We start from the raw sequence: 14669 nt of genomic DNA, 5'->3' as shown, positions 1-14669 counted from the left end.
CACGAATGTAGGTGGGGAGGGACTGGACAAGGGGAAAGAGAAGGGAGTCAAGATAACGAGAAATGAGTTCTGTGGGGCAGGAACAGGCTGACACGATCGGTCTACCGGGACAGTTCTGTTTGTGGATTTTGGGTAGGAGGTAGAAGTGGGCCGTCCGATGTTGGGCGACTATCAGGTTGGAAGCTGTGGGAGGAAGATCCCCAGAGGAGATGAGGTCAGTGACAGTACTGGAAACAATGGCTTGATGTTCAGTGGTGGGGTCATGGTCCAGGGAGAGGTAGGAGGAAGTGTCTGTGAGTTGATGCTCAGCCTCCGCGAGGTAGAGGTCAGTGCGCCAGACAACAGCATCAACCTTGTCAGCAGGTTTGATGACGATGTCAGGGTTGGACCTGAGAGAATGGAGTGCAGTAAGTTCAGCGAGAGAGAGATTAGAATGGGTGAGAGGAGCAGAGAAATTGAGACGACTAATGTCACGCCGACAGTTCTCAATGAAAAGATCAAGAGAAGGTAAGAATCCAGAGGGAGGGGTCCAGGTGGAGGGAGAATATTGGAGATGGGTGAAAGGATCCGTTGAACGGGGAGAGGACTCCTGCCCAAAGAAGTGAGCCCGGAGACGAAGACGGCGGAAGAAGAGTTCAGCATTTTGTGCCGAAATTCATTAAGGTGAGGGCGTAGGGGTATGAAACTAAGTCCTTTGCTAAGCATTGAACGTTCAGCACCGGAGAGGGGAAGGTCAGGGGGTATGGTGAATACACGGCTGGGGCTGGGATTGGAAGATGGGGTGGGGACGGAGGGACAGGCAGGGGTGGAGGGTCCTAGATGGGTGTTGGTGTCGATGAGTTGTTGGAGCTTGCGTTCCTTAGCACTTGAGAGAAAGAGAAAAAGTTTCTTGTTGAGGTGTCGGATGAGACGAAGAATAAAATGAAACTGGGGGCACGCGCAGCTTTGAAAAAGGGTACGGCGGTGCTGCTGGAGGGAGAGGTCGAGTGTGTTCATATGGCGGCGCATGGCACTGAGTGTGGATCTCAGGATGCGATGGGAACAGCAGTCCAAGAAACGTTTTATGTCCCGGAAATACCTATAATCCTGGGTGGGTTCGAAACACGAGGGGTGGAATTTCAATTGAAATCCACATGGGGTAATTCGGAGACGGAAACAGTCACTGAGAGAGGAGATATGGCTGTGAAAGCGGGTTTTAGTAAACACCTTGTCAAGCACCAGGAGAGAAATGGAAAGCAATGAAGGTGAACAAGACAAAAGAGAGATATGGAAATCTTGTCGCAGAGACGAACAGAACTTCTTCAAGGAGGTAGGCATTTCTTGAAGAGCAGTGGCAGTCAATTAAATATTCAATATTTATATGATTGATCTGGTACAATTTCTGGTCAGTGATAGCCTCCAGTGTGTTGATAGTGGAGGATTCAGTAATGGTAATGCCATTGAATGTCAAGAGGAGATGATTGGATTCTCTCTTGTTGGAGATGGCCATTGCCTGGCACTTGTGTGGCGCAAATGTTACTTGCCACTTATCAGCCCATGCCTGGATATTGACCAGGTCTTGCTGCATTTGGACATGGACTGCTTCAGTATCTGAGTCGTTGCGAATGGTGCTGAACATTGTGCAATCATCAGCGAACATCCCCGCTTCTGACCTAATGATGGAAGGAAGGTCATTGATGAAGCAGCTGAAGTTGGTTGTGCCTAGGACATTAACCTGAGGAACTCCTGCAGTGATGTCTTGGAACTGAGATTATTGACCTCCAACAACCACAACCATCTTCCTATATGTTAGGTAATGAGTCCAAACTGCGGAGCGTTTTCCCCCTGATTCCTATTGACTCCAGTTTGCTTGGGCTCCTTGGTGCCACACTCCGTCAAAAGCTGCCTTGAGATGCCGGCCAATCAGTTGGTGGGCAGGGGATGGGGAGCAGGGGTGGCCATTTCCATTGGGGCAGGGTGGGGGCTTCCATTGGGCACAGGTGCCCAAACAGTAGGGTTCCCCCTTCCTCCTCCTCTGAATCAAGTCTGCCAGTGTTTACTTGGTGGTCTCACCACCTGGCATGGGCACCCCCACCACCAGCTCTGATAAAATATCAGCGGTGGAGGGAAGAGACCTGTAAGTGGCAATTAATTGGCCACTTACAGTCCTCAATTGGCCGAGGGTTGGTGAGCTGCCAGACACCAACCCCATCACAGGTAAAACTAGGTGCTCCCTGTCATTCCATCTGGTTTTATGCCTCCCCCCACCTCCCCCCTGCCAGCAGGGTGCAGGGCGCATAAAATCCCAGCCAAATCTGACTACAAAAAACTCATTTATAGGTTTGTTAGATTGCAGAATGTTGCTTTAATTGAGATTCACTTGCATAAAAAAAAGATCAAATTATTCCAGCTACAATATTGGAAACATGGTTTCATAAAAATTCCCACGAAGAGAAAATGACCATTAGACACAATAAGCCTTTTGCATGGATCAGACTCTTTGTTTTGTAACTTGAGTAGTGGTTCTCAAACTTTACATCTGCAGACCACCTAAGAGGGAAAAATACCCCACAGACTGCCTAATGCTCCTACCTCACCCATTTTCACTTGCCACCACCAAACAACTCATCAGAATTAATGGGATCTTATGGAGACCACACACATTTCACTACCGCTTCACTAATAAATGTAATAAATGTATATGTATTAACTTTCAAATATTAAATATCATAAGTAAATTATTAATTCATGCCAGAAACAGAAGTATTAACATTTTCATATTATAAACATTAATACTTCAGTGGAATATATTTACTTGAACTATTCTAATGTGAGTTATAAAATCATCACAATAATCTTCCTCTGAGAAACTAATACTTACCTTACGTTTATATGAATCAAACAAAAACAACAGCAACATAAATCCTGCTTCGAGAGCAACAATGTTGTTGCTCGCAATTATGACCACTTGTGCTGTGCATGCAGGAACCAGCCTAGTCGTGTGGCGTCACGGGAGTGGTGGGGATGAGGGTTCTGCCCTGTTCTCTCATATGGCCTCGGCCATAGCACTCCATATTCGTGACTTGCACTTTGGGCCAGCCCATGGAGGACCCTCGCGGACCACTGCAGTCCACAGACCACACTTTTAGTACCACTTTTCTAGAGTCTTAGAAATACAAAATCAGAGCAATGTTGAACTTGTACGTGGCCAAGTCACAACAGGAGTATTGGATGGCGGGGTGGGGGCAGGGTACAGTTTTAGGTACCCCATTATAGGAAAGGATGGAAACTGTGTAGCTTTAGTTCAACAGGATGCAACCAGGAGTAAAGATTACAGTTAATTTGTGACAAGAGACTCGGGAAGTTGGAGCTTTTTCTCTAGGGCTCAGAAGATTAAGAAATGATTAATAGAGGTTTTCAAGGTTATGACAAGGTAAACAGTGATAGATTATTTCCACTGATTGATGACCTGATGACAAAAGAGTCTACGGTAATCACAGAAAGAAATAAAGGGTGTGTTAGATTTCTTTTATACAAAAGGTGGTCATAATGTAGAATTCCCTGCTACATACAGTTGGTTTAAACAGAGTCCATAAACTCTTTTAAAAGGGAATTAGATGGTTGTTTGAAAAAGGAGGAGCATGAACAGCATGAAGAGTGGGCAGGAGCGTGGAGTTAGACTTGGTAACTGGTGGAAAAAACACTCAATAAACTTGATTGTCTGAATGGTCTGCTTCTGTGCTGTAAACTTTGGCAATTCTATACTCCTACTCACCCACATCTTTGCAATATCTGCCAGCATTTACTGACTCTAGAGTCACATTGAGCAGTTTAAATTTCTGTGGCAGTATCCTGGCTCTTCATTTTGTGCACTATGCTAAAATTCGTTAACCCATTAACTTCCTTTGCAGCATTAAATACAAAGGAATTTTTTCACAAGTCCATGAACTATTTCCCAATTGTATCTCAAACTCATTTTTCCTGCCCATTTTGATGGTCTGCTGAGGTAACTTATTTCATCACTCTATTACCCTTTGGCAGCCAATTGTTGCAAATGACTTCCTACTTTTTCAACATTGCTATAATAATGCTATCAGGAATGATCTTTATGTCTATTATCAATTTTCACCCCAGGAAAACAGTAAAAATTATACGTTGCAGTAAAGAGAGACATGTTGCCAAAATTTTTCATCTTGCACTCATCAGGACAAACACAAGAATACCAAATTTCAAAGGATCAGAACAACTTATACTACACGAGAAAAGGGCGCTGATTTTTTGGCAAGTCAACTATGATTGGCCAAGGTATTGCCAACATAGCTGACGAGTGCAAGACAAAAAGCTTTGGAAGGTGTCTCTCTTTTCAGCAATATTCAAGTTCTTTACCACCAAGCGACTGTTTGTAAAAACTGTATTTCATTCTTACTCTGCTGCCACGAGTTTCAGGATGAAAGCATTTCTCCTGATGTATCCTACCAGCCTGCGCTGACAGCATAGGTAGACACAGCTCAGCATCCCACAGATGATCCTAATAAGGATAATAACAATGAGCAAATTAAGAATTTATTTTCTAAACTAAACAACAAAAGTAAAATTTCAGACCTAAAAACAGTGTTGCATATTTTCAGATAGTCTACTGTTTCCGGGACCTGCTTCAGTCCCACTGTCCATCAGAGTGGAGCAACTGATTTGTAACAGTGATTAGCAACCTATCAATAACAGTGTCAACCTCAGTGTGCTACAATCAGTATCTCAGTACATCACATACAGCCCAATATTGTTAGTATATTACTTTGTCCCACTTGCTTTGAAGGGGTAGTATCCAAATGTGTCAACCTGAGTGTACCATTTCTATTCGGAGTGCAATTTTGGCAGTACCTTACTTTGTCATATCTGTCATGAATAGGGTCCTGCCAGAAACTGATAGTGTCACTTCTGGCCTGAGTGTAAAACTGTCAGTCATTATCTGTCCTGAGTGTAACAATGTCTTGTGAAGAAAGGTTGGACAGGTTGGGCCTATACCCATTGCACTTTAGAAGAATAAGAGGTGATCTTATTGAAACGTATAGGATCTCGAGGGGACTTGATAGGGTGGATACCAGGAGGATGTGTTCCCTTGTGGTGGAGACTAAAACTAGGGGTGAGAATTCTTTTCTGTCAGAGGGTCATTAGTCTGTGGAATCCTCTTCCCCAGAAAGCAGTGGAGGCTGGGTCTTTACATTTATTCAAGGCTGAGTTAGACAGATTTTTGATAGACAAGGGAGTCAAGGGTTATGGGGGGCAGATAGGAAAGTAGAGTTGAGACCACAACCAGATCAGCCATGATCTTATTCAATCGCAAGGCAGGCTCGAAGGGCTGTATGGCCTATTCCTGCTCCTAAGTCCTATGTTCCTATTTAAAAGTTTATTTCCAGCATCATCACACTTCACCCAGGAGAGCAGACAATGAACCAAAAAATAGGTCTGAACCTGAGCTACAAAGAGAACGAGCACTTTCAGAATCTTAGGGCCACTTGTTACTGCATCAAGGTCAATGAATCAGAAAAATTGTTCTTTTGGTAGTGCTAAAATCACCACAAATGTACTTGTCATTCTTATTTTGTTTTCACTGGAAGAATTATTTCATTTTAAATGCAGTGATGTTATGTGCATGTGACAAAATAATGCCTCAACACATTTTAACATTATTGCATTTGCATTTACAAACAAAGCTGTGTCGCAGATTTATTCACAAAGACAAGACAAAGTATTTTCAAGCATTGAAGAATGTATGAAAATAGTGAACAACTCACTTTCTCAGGGTCTGATGCAATCTTTTATTCATACGTATTAACTTTTAATCTACCTTCTAGTAGATGCTCAGTGTTGTTCAATATTACCATATATGCTTTACCACACCGTTCTACATAAACAAATAGCACTCTAGATCTCCATGTAACATTACATGGCGACTGCTATCCTAAGTAATCTGTGTGATAGCTTGTGGTCCACTCAAATGACATGTATGTAAGAAGCCATAGCTGCCATCGATTCCATTGCCATTACACCTTCTAAATAGGAACACAAGAGATAAAGCAGCTAAGACACCTCACCCAAGGATGATAAAGATTAACGTTTCTGGTAAATCAAATGGGAAGTCAACTTTGAATTTTGTCTTGAAAAGAGCAATGATTGTTTCTGTGGGGAAAAGGAAACAGTGAAAATTAGAAATACATTTTAACCTTGAAGAAAAACCCAGGAGCAGGCGCCAATCTGACCTGCATTTCACGTAGCTGGGACACTTCCTTGGATTTCAGATTCACTCCAATTTTCCAGACTTCCTTCCTCTCTTGCAGAGACTGATACTCCCATAGGGATACAATTCCACAGGCAGTGGTACCTTGCTGAAGTGGACATTATTTGCAATGTGATCACTGGCAGTGAGATCAGGCAGGCTTTCCAACTGTGCAGGACAGCACAGTCAAACCTAATCATGTCCTCACCCAGCATCTGACCAGTAATAATAACCCAAAGCAGGAACCCTGCCTAGCTCTGTGCTCTCATGGGCAAAGCCACTGCTCCATGGCCACACAATGGCTCAAAGCAGCTGCTTTGAGCTATTCCGCATATGACACTCGTGGAGAGCATCTGCTCACGATAGGTAACGATGAAGCTTTATTACCCTTCCCAATTCATTTTACAATCATAAAATCTTACAGTACAGAAGGGGACATTCAGCCCATCATGCCTGTGCTGACTCTTTAGATTTTCTCCATTGTTGAAATCAAGCATTCACTGGGTGCAATGTTGAAGATGGACAATATTTGAGGAGAGATATATCTGGTCGGTTGATCCAATACCATTAGTCTTACACTATCAGCAAAAGTCAAAATTAACCCTGCCAGCTGTGGAATCCCGATCATATACCCTATTCCTGAATCACTTGTATCCTTGCTTTTACACAGAGATAAAAACAAAAAAACTGCGGATGCTGGAAATCCAAAACAAAAACAGAATTACCTGGAAAAACTCAGCAGGTCTGGCAGCATCGGCGGAGAAGAAAAGAGTTGACGTTTCGAGTCCTCATGACCCTTCGACAGAACTTGAGTTCGAGTCCAGGAAAGAGCTGAAATATAAGCTGGTTTAAGGTGTGTGTGTGGGGGGCGGAGAGATAGAGAGACAGAGAGGTGGAGGGGGTTGGTGTGGTTGTAGGGACAAACAAGCATTGATAGAAGCAGATCATCAAAAGATGTCAACGACAATAGTACAATAGAACACATAGGTGTTAAAGTTAAAGTTGGTGATATTATCTAAACGAATGTGCTAATTAAGAATGGATGGTAGGGCACTCAAGGTATAGCTCTAGTGGGTTTTTTTTTAATAATGGAAATAGGTGGGAAAAGGAAAATCTTTATAATTTATTGGAAAAAAAAAGAAGGGGGAAACAGAAAGGGGGTGGGGATGGGGGAGGGAGCTCACGACCTAAAGTTGTTGAATTCAATATTCAGTCCGGAAGGCTGTAAAGTCCCTAGTCGGAAGATGAGGTGTTGTTCCTCCAGTTTGCGTTGGGCTTCACTGGAACAATGCAGCAAGCCAAGGACAGACATGTGGGCAAGAGAGCAGGGTGGAGTGTTAAAATGGCAAGCGACAGGGAGGTTTGGGTCATTCTTGCGGACAGACCGCAGGTGTTCTGCAAAGCGGTCGCCCAGCTTACGTTTGGTCTCTCCAATGTAGAGGAGACCACATTGGGAGCAACGAATGCAGTAGACTAAGTTGGGGGAAATGCAAGTGAAATGCTGCTTCACTTGAAAGGAGTGTTTGGGTCCTTGGACGGTGAGGAGAGAGGAAGTGAAGGGGCAGGTGTTGCATCTTTTGCGTGGGCATGGGGTTGTGCCATAGGAGGGGGTTGAGGAGTAGGGGGTGATGGAGGAGTGGACCAGGGTGTCCCGCAGGGAGCGATCCCTACGGAATGCCGATAAGGGGGGTGAAGGGAAGATGTGTTTGGTGGTGGCATCATGCTGGAGTTGGCGGAAATGGCGGAGGATGATCCTTTGAATGCGGAGGCTGGTGGGGTGATGTGAGGACAAGGGGGACCCTATCATGTTTCTGGGAGGGAGGAGAAGGAGTGAGGGCGGATGCGCGGGAGATGGGTCGGACACGGTTGAGGGCCCTGTCAACGACCGTGGGTGGAAAACCTCGGTTAAGGAAGAAGGAGGACATGTCAGAGGAACTGTTTTTGAATGTAGCATCATCGGAACAGATGCGACGGAGGCGAAGGAACTGAGAGAATGGGATGGAGTCCTTACAGGAAGTGGGGTGTGAGGAGCTGTAGTCGAGATAGCTGTGGGAGTCGGTGGGTTTGTAATGGATATTGGTGGACAGTCTATCACCGATGATTATTTCGGTGCCGCTTCATGCTCTCGTCAGGACTTGGAAATATTTATTAATTTTGCTTCCAATCTCCACCCCTCCATCATTTTCACGTGGTCCATCTCTGACACTTCCCTTCCCTTCCTTGACCTCTCTGTCTCAATCTCTGGTGATAGACTGTCCACCAATATCCATTACAAACCCACCGACTCCCACAGCTATCTCGACTACAGCTCCTCACACCCCACTTCCTGTAAGGACTCCATCCCATTCTCTCAGTTCCTTCGCCTCCGTCGCATCTGTTCCGATGATGCTACATTCAAAAACAGTTCCTCTGACATGTCCTCCTTCTTCCTTAACCGAGGTTTTCCACCCACGGTCGTTGACAGGGCCCTCAACCGTGTCCGGCCCATCTCCCGCGCATCCGCCCTCACTCCTTCTCCTCCCTCCCAGAAACATGATAGGGTCCCCCTTGTCCTCACTTATCACCCCACCAGCCTCCGCATTCAAAGGATCATCCTCCGCCATTTCCGCCAACTCCAGCATGATGCCACCACCAAACACATCTTCCCTTCACCCCCCTTATCGGCATTCCGTAGGGATCGCTCCCTGCGGGACACCCTGGTCCACTCCTCCATCACCCCCTACTCCTCAACCCCCTCCTATGGCACAACCCCATGCCCACCCAAAAGATGCAACACCTGCCCCTTCACTTCCTCTCTCCTCACCGTCCAAGGACCCAAACACTCCTTTCAAGTGAAGCAGCATTTCACTTGCATTTCCCCCAACTTAGTCTACTGCATTCGTTGCTCCCAATGTGGTCTCCTCTACATTGGAGAGACCAAACGTAAGCTGGGCGACCGCTTTGCAGAACACCTGCGGTCTGTCCGCAAGAATGACCCAAACCTCCCTGTCGCTTGCCATTTTAACACTCCACCCTGCTCTCTTGCCCACATGTCTGTCCTTGGCTTGCTGCATTGTTCCAGTGAAGCCCAACGCAAACTGGAGGAACAACACCTCATCTTCCGACTAGGGACTTTACAGCCTTCCGGACTGAATATTGAATTCAACAACTTTAGGTCGTGAGCTCCCTCCCCCATCCCCACCCCCTTTCTGTTTCCCCCTTCTTTTTTTTTTCAATAAATTATAAAGATTTTCCTTTTCCCACCTATTTCCATTATTAAAAAAAAAACCCACTAGAGCTATACCTTGAGTGCCCTACCATCCATTCTTAATTAGCACATTCGTTTAGATAATATCACCAACTTTAACTTTAACACCTATGTGTTCTATTGTACTATTGTCGTTGACATCTTTTGATGATCTGCTTCTATCACTGCTTGTTTGTCCCTACAACCACACCAACCCCCTCCACCTCTCTGTCTCTCTATCTCTCCGCCCCCCACACACACACCTTAAACCAGCTTATATTTCAGCTCTTTCCTGGACTCGAACTCAAGTTCTGTCGAAGGGTCATGAGGACTCGAAACGTCAACTCTTTTCTTCTCCGCCGATGCTGCCAGACCTGCTGAGTTTTTCCAGGTAATTCTGTTTTTGTCCTTGCTTTTACAGTTGGATAAATATGTCAATCATCTTTTTTTTATTCTTTCATGAGTGTCACTGACAAGGCCAGCATTTCTTGCCCATCCCTAATTGCCCTTGGCTTGCTAAGCCACTTCAGTGGGCAGTGAAGAGCCAACTACATTGCTGTGGGTCTGGAGTCACACGTAGGCCAGACCAAGTAAGGATGGCAGATTTCCTTCCCTAAAAGACAACAGTGAACCAGATAGATTTTTACAACAGTCAAAGATAGTTGTCATGGCCACCATTAATGAGACTAGTTTTCAATTCCAAATTTTATTAATTGAATTCTACCAGCTGCCATGGTGGGATCTGAACCCATATTCCCAGAGCAATGGTCTGAGCCTCTGGATTACTACTAAGCCATATCTCCCCACTCACTTATGGACTGAAGGGTGTTTCAATCATGTGTTTTTCAGAATAACATGTTACTGTCAACAGAAAATTAGCAAAATGCAGATTTCAATGAATGTGATGTAGAGATTCACAGCCTCCTGGGCAGTGCCATCATGTGATGTTTACCTTGTTCACTGTTGAACACAGCAAGAAGTCGGAACATGAATGCGCCACATGTGGCAGCAAAGAAGCCTCGCCAATAGTTACGCACTGCAAAATGAGATGACATCACCTCCACACTGAACAGGACACCTGAGAAGAACAAGCACAGTTTATATTTCAATACAGGGATCACAGGACAGCAGTAGTTTACTACTACATTGACACGAACATCGCCATTGCCAAAATGCCCAAGCCACTCATTGACATGAATGCTTTGACCATTATAGGGTCCAGTTTTAACTCTGTGTCAATGAATGGATTTTGAGTGAGTTAAAACACCCCTCCCCCCCCCACACCCCATCCCCAATAGTTTAAAAAAGAGCCCCATTAATTGCTGTCGTTAATTGTTGGTTTCTTTCCTGCAAGGTGATTTATACAGTTAAAGTTTCCAATTGACAGAGATGACATGACTTGAATATCATATAACAGTTAACGATAGTTTATTTTTCCATTTTCATTAATTTCCTCCCATTTTATCAGGTGTCACCCTTTGTGCATGAGCCCAGACAGGGAATGTAGGTGAGTGTTAGATATACAGAGATATTCTCTTGGGTCCAGCAACGCTAGTCACTCCTGAAAATAGTCTGAGTGTATTATGCTCAGCAGTGTGCCTGCACTAACCAATATCTAACTACACAACAGTGGAACCCAAGGCCCCTTGTGGTCTGAACTGGGTTGTCAAGTCTGTGCAGGTGAGGTTCATGAAGGGGGAACTGGGAAAGCAAAGGTTAATTCAGAATTGTTAAACTGCTTTACTTTGCAGCGCACAGACGCACAGGGCATCAGTTAAAAATTGATTCACTAATTGCAATCAGTACACCTTCCTTTGCACTATCATACTAAATAACAAACACCCTACCTTTCAACACATCAGTGAGTTGCCCTACTTGACTAAGACAAAATAACTCCTGACTAATTTCATCCACTCTCCCTCTGACCCTGAGGAAAGATTAGCCATGTGGCTTTCTGTTTTAAAACATGACAGACTTTGCTGGGCCTGACTGGCTGCCTATAGCTCTGGGGATGAATGCAAGCCTCAGAGTGTTTCAGTTGGGCAAGGGAAGAACAAGAACAAGTCCATACAAATATTGTCAGGGCTATGGGCAATTCAGGCAATAGTACTGAAGACTTGTGCTCCAGAAATTGCCGCACCCCTAACCAAGCTGTTCCAGTACAGCTACAGCACTGGCATCTACCTGACTATGTGGAAAATTGCCCAGGTATGTCCTGTACACAAAAAGCAGGACAAACCTAACCTGGCCAAATACCGCCCCTTCAGTCTATGCTCCATTATAGGTAAAGTGATGGAAGGGGTCATCAACAGTGCTTTCAAGCTACACTTGCTTAGCAATAACCTGCTTAATGATGCTCAGTTTGGGTTCCACCAGGGCCACTCAGCTCCTGACCTCTAACAGCCTTGGTTCAAACATGGACAAAAGAGCAGAACTCCAGAGGTGAGGTGAGAGTGACTGTGCTAGACATCAAGGTCACATTTGACCGAATGTGGCATCAATGAACCCTACCAAAACTGGATTCAATGGGAATCAGGGGGAAAAATCTCTACTGGTTGGAGTCATATCTAGCACAAAGGAAGATGTTTGTGGTTGTTAGAGGTCAGTCATCTCTGCTCCAGGACATCACTGCAGGAGTTCCTCAGGGTAGTGTCCTCTGCTCAACCATCTTCAGCTGCTTCATCAATGACCTTCCTTCCATCATAAGGTCAGAAGTGGGGATATTCGCTGATGATTGCACAGTGTTCAGCACCATTTGCGACTCCTCAGATACTGAAGCAGTCCATGTCCAAATGTAGCGAGACCTGGACAAACCAGGCTTGGGCTGACAAGTGGTAAGTAACATTTATGCCATACATGTGCCAGGCAATGAGCATCTCCAACAAGAGAGAATCTAACCATTGCGCCTTGATGTTCAATGGCATTACCATCACTGAATCCCCCACTATCAACATCCATGGCGTTACCATTGACCGGAAACCGAACTGGACTAGACATATAAATACTGTGGCTACAAGAACCGGTCAGAGGTTAGGAATCATGTGATGAGTAACTCACCTCCTGACTTCCCAAAGCCTGTCCATCATCTGCAAGACACAAGTCAGGAGTGTGATGCATTGCTCTCCATTTGCCTGGACAAGGGCAGCTCCCACAACACTCAAGAAGATTGACACCATCCAGGACAAAGCAGCCTGCTTGATTGGCACCACATCCACAAACATTCACTCCCTCCACCACCAACGCACAGTAGCAGCAGTGTGTACCATCTACAAGATGCACTGCAGGAATTTACCAAGGCTCCTTCAACAGCACCTTCCAAACCCATGACCACAACCATCCAGAAGGACAAGAACAGCTGATAGATGGGAGCACCTCCACCTGGAAGTTCCCTTCCAAGTCACTCACCATCCTGACTTGGAAATATATTGTCATTCCTTCACTGTCACTGGGTCAAAATCCTGGAACTCCCTTCCTAACAGCACAGCGGGTGTACCTACACCACATGGACTGCTGCGGTTCAAGAAGGCAGCTCACCACCACCTTCTCAAGGGCAATTAGGGATGGGCAATAAATGCTGGCTCAGCCAGTAAAGCCCACATTCCATGAATGAATTTTTAAAAAGCATACGAATTAGGAGCAGGAGTAGGCCACTCGGCCCCTCGAGCCTGCTCTGTCATTCAATAAGATCATGGCTGATCTGACTGTAACCTCCCCTTGTTTATCAAGAATCTATCTTCCGTGTTGACTCTGCCTTAAAAACATTCCTACCTTTTGAGGAAGGGAGTTCCAAAGACTCATTATCCTCTGAGAGAAAAAAGTTCTCATCATCTCTGCCTTAAGTGAGCGACATCTCATTTTTAAACAGTGACCCCTAGTTCTGGGTTCTCCCACAAAGGAAATATCCTTTTCACATCCACCCTGCCAAGACCCCTCAGGATCTTATATGTTTCAATCAAGTCGCCTCTCACTCTTCTAAACTCCAGCAGATACAAGCCTAGCATCTCCAATCTTTCCTCACAAGACAACCTACTCAGTACTGGTATTAGTCTAGTAAATCTCTGAACTGCTTCTAATGCAATTACATCCTTCCTTATATAAGGAGACCAATACTGTACATAGTACTCCAGAAGTGGTCTCACCAATCTCCTGTATAACTGAAGCATAACCTCCCTACTTTTATATTCAATTCCCCTCGCAATAAACAATAACATTCTATTAGCTTTCCTAATTACTTGCTGTAACTGCATACTAGCCTTTTGTGACTCATGCACTAAGACACCCAGATAGCTCTGCATTTCAGAACTCTGCAATCTCTCACCATTTAGATAATATGCTTCTTTTTTATTCTTCCTATCAAAATGGACAATTTCACATTTTCCCACATTATGCTCCATTTGCCAGATCTTTGCCCACTCACTTAACCTATCCATGTACCCTGTATCCTCCTTACAACTTACTTTACTACCTATCTTTGTACCATCAGAAAATTTATCAATCATACCTTTGGTTCCTTCATCCAAATCATTTATATAAATTGTAAAAAGTTGACCCCAGTACTGATCCCTGTGGCACATCACTCATTACATCCTGCCAACCAGAAAAAGATCCAATTATGCCTACCATCTGTTTCCTGTCAGCTAGCCAATCTTCTTTCCATGCCAATATGTTACCCTCTATACCATGAGCTTTTACTTTCCACAATAACCTTTCACGTGGCAACTTATCAAATGCCATCTGGAAATCTAAGTACAGTACATCCACTGGTTCCCCTTTATCCACAGCACATGTGACTCTTTCAAAGAACTCAAATCAATTGGTTAAACATGATTTCCCTTTCACAAAACCATGTTGACTCTGCCTGAATGCCTTGAATTTTTCTAGGTGCCCCGCCACAACGTCTTTAATAATATCTTCTAACATTTTCCCTGTGACAGATGTTAAGCTAACCGGCCTGTAGTTTCCTGCTTTCTGTCTCCCTCCCTTTTTGATTAAAGGAATTACATTTATTATTTTCCAATCCAATAGCGCCTTCCCCAAATCCAGGGAATTTTGGAAAATTAAAACCAATGCATCAGCTATGTCACTAGCCTCTTCTTTTAAGACCCTAGGATGAAGTCCATCAGGACCTGGGGACTTGTCAACCCGCAGCTCCAACAATTTGCTAAAGTGTCACTTCCCTGGTGATTGTAA

At 44.6% G+C, this 14669-nt stretch overlaps 1 protein-coding gene across 3 annotated transcripts in view; it reads right to left on the bottom strand.

Annotated features, from left to right (window-relative positions):
• clcnk (chloride channel K) overlaps window positions 1-14669 on the bottom strand; it is a 62665-nt gene that overhangs the window by 26970 nt on the left and 21026 nt on the right. For all 3 annotated transcript variants that reach the window (XM_041205724.1, XM_041205723.1, XM_041205726.1), the window contains 3 exons: window positions 10432-10557; window positions 6072-6156; window positions 4406-4507 (listed from right to left, as the gene is read on the bottom strand). In XM_041205724.1, coding sequence (XP_041061658.1) covers window positions 4406-4507; window positions 6072-6156; window positions 10432-10557 — 313 coding nt within the window. The remainder of the gene's footprint in view (window positions 1-4405; window positions 4508-6071; window positions 6157-10431; window positions 10558-14669) is intronic.

This window comes from Carcharodon carcharias, chromosome 15, assembly GCF_017639515.1.
Source record: "Carcharodon carcharias isolate sCarCar2 chromosome 15, sCarCar2.pri, whole genome shotgun sequence".
Classification (NCBI taxonomy): domain Eukaryota; kingdom Metazoa; phylum Chordata; class Chondrichthyes; order Lamniformes; family Lamnidae; genus Carcharodon; species Carcharodon carcharias.
This window is presented reverse-complemented; position numbering and strand designations above follow the sequence as displayed.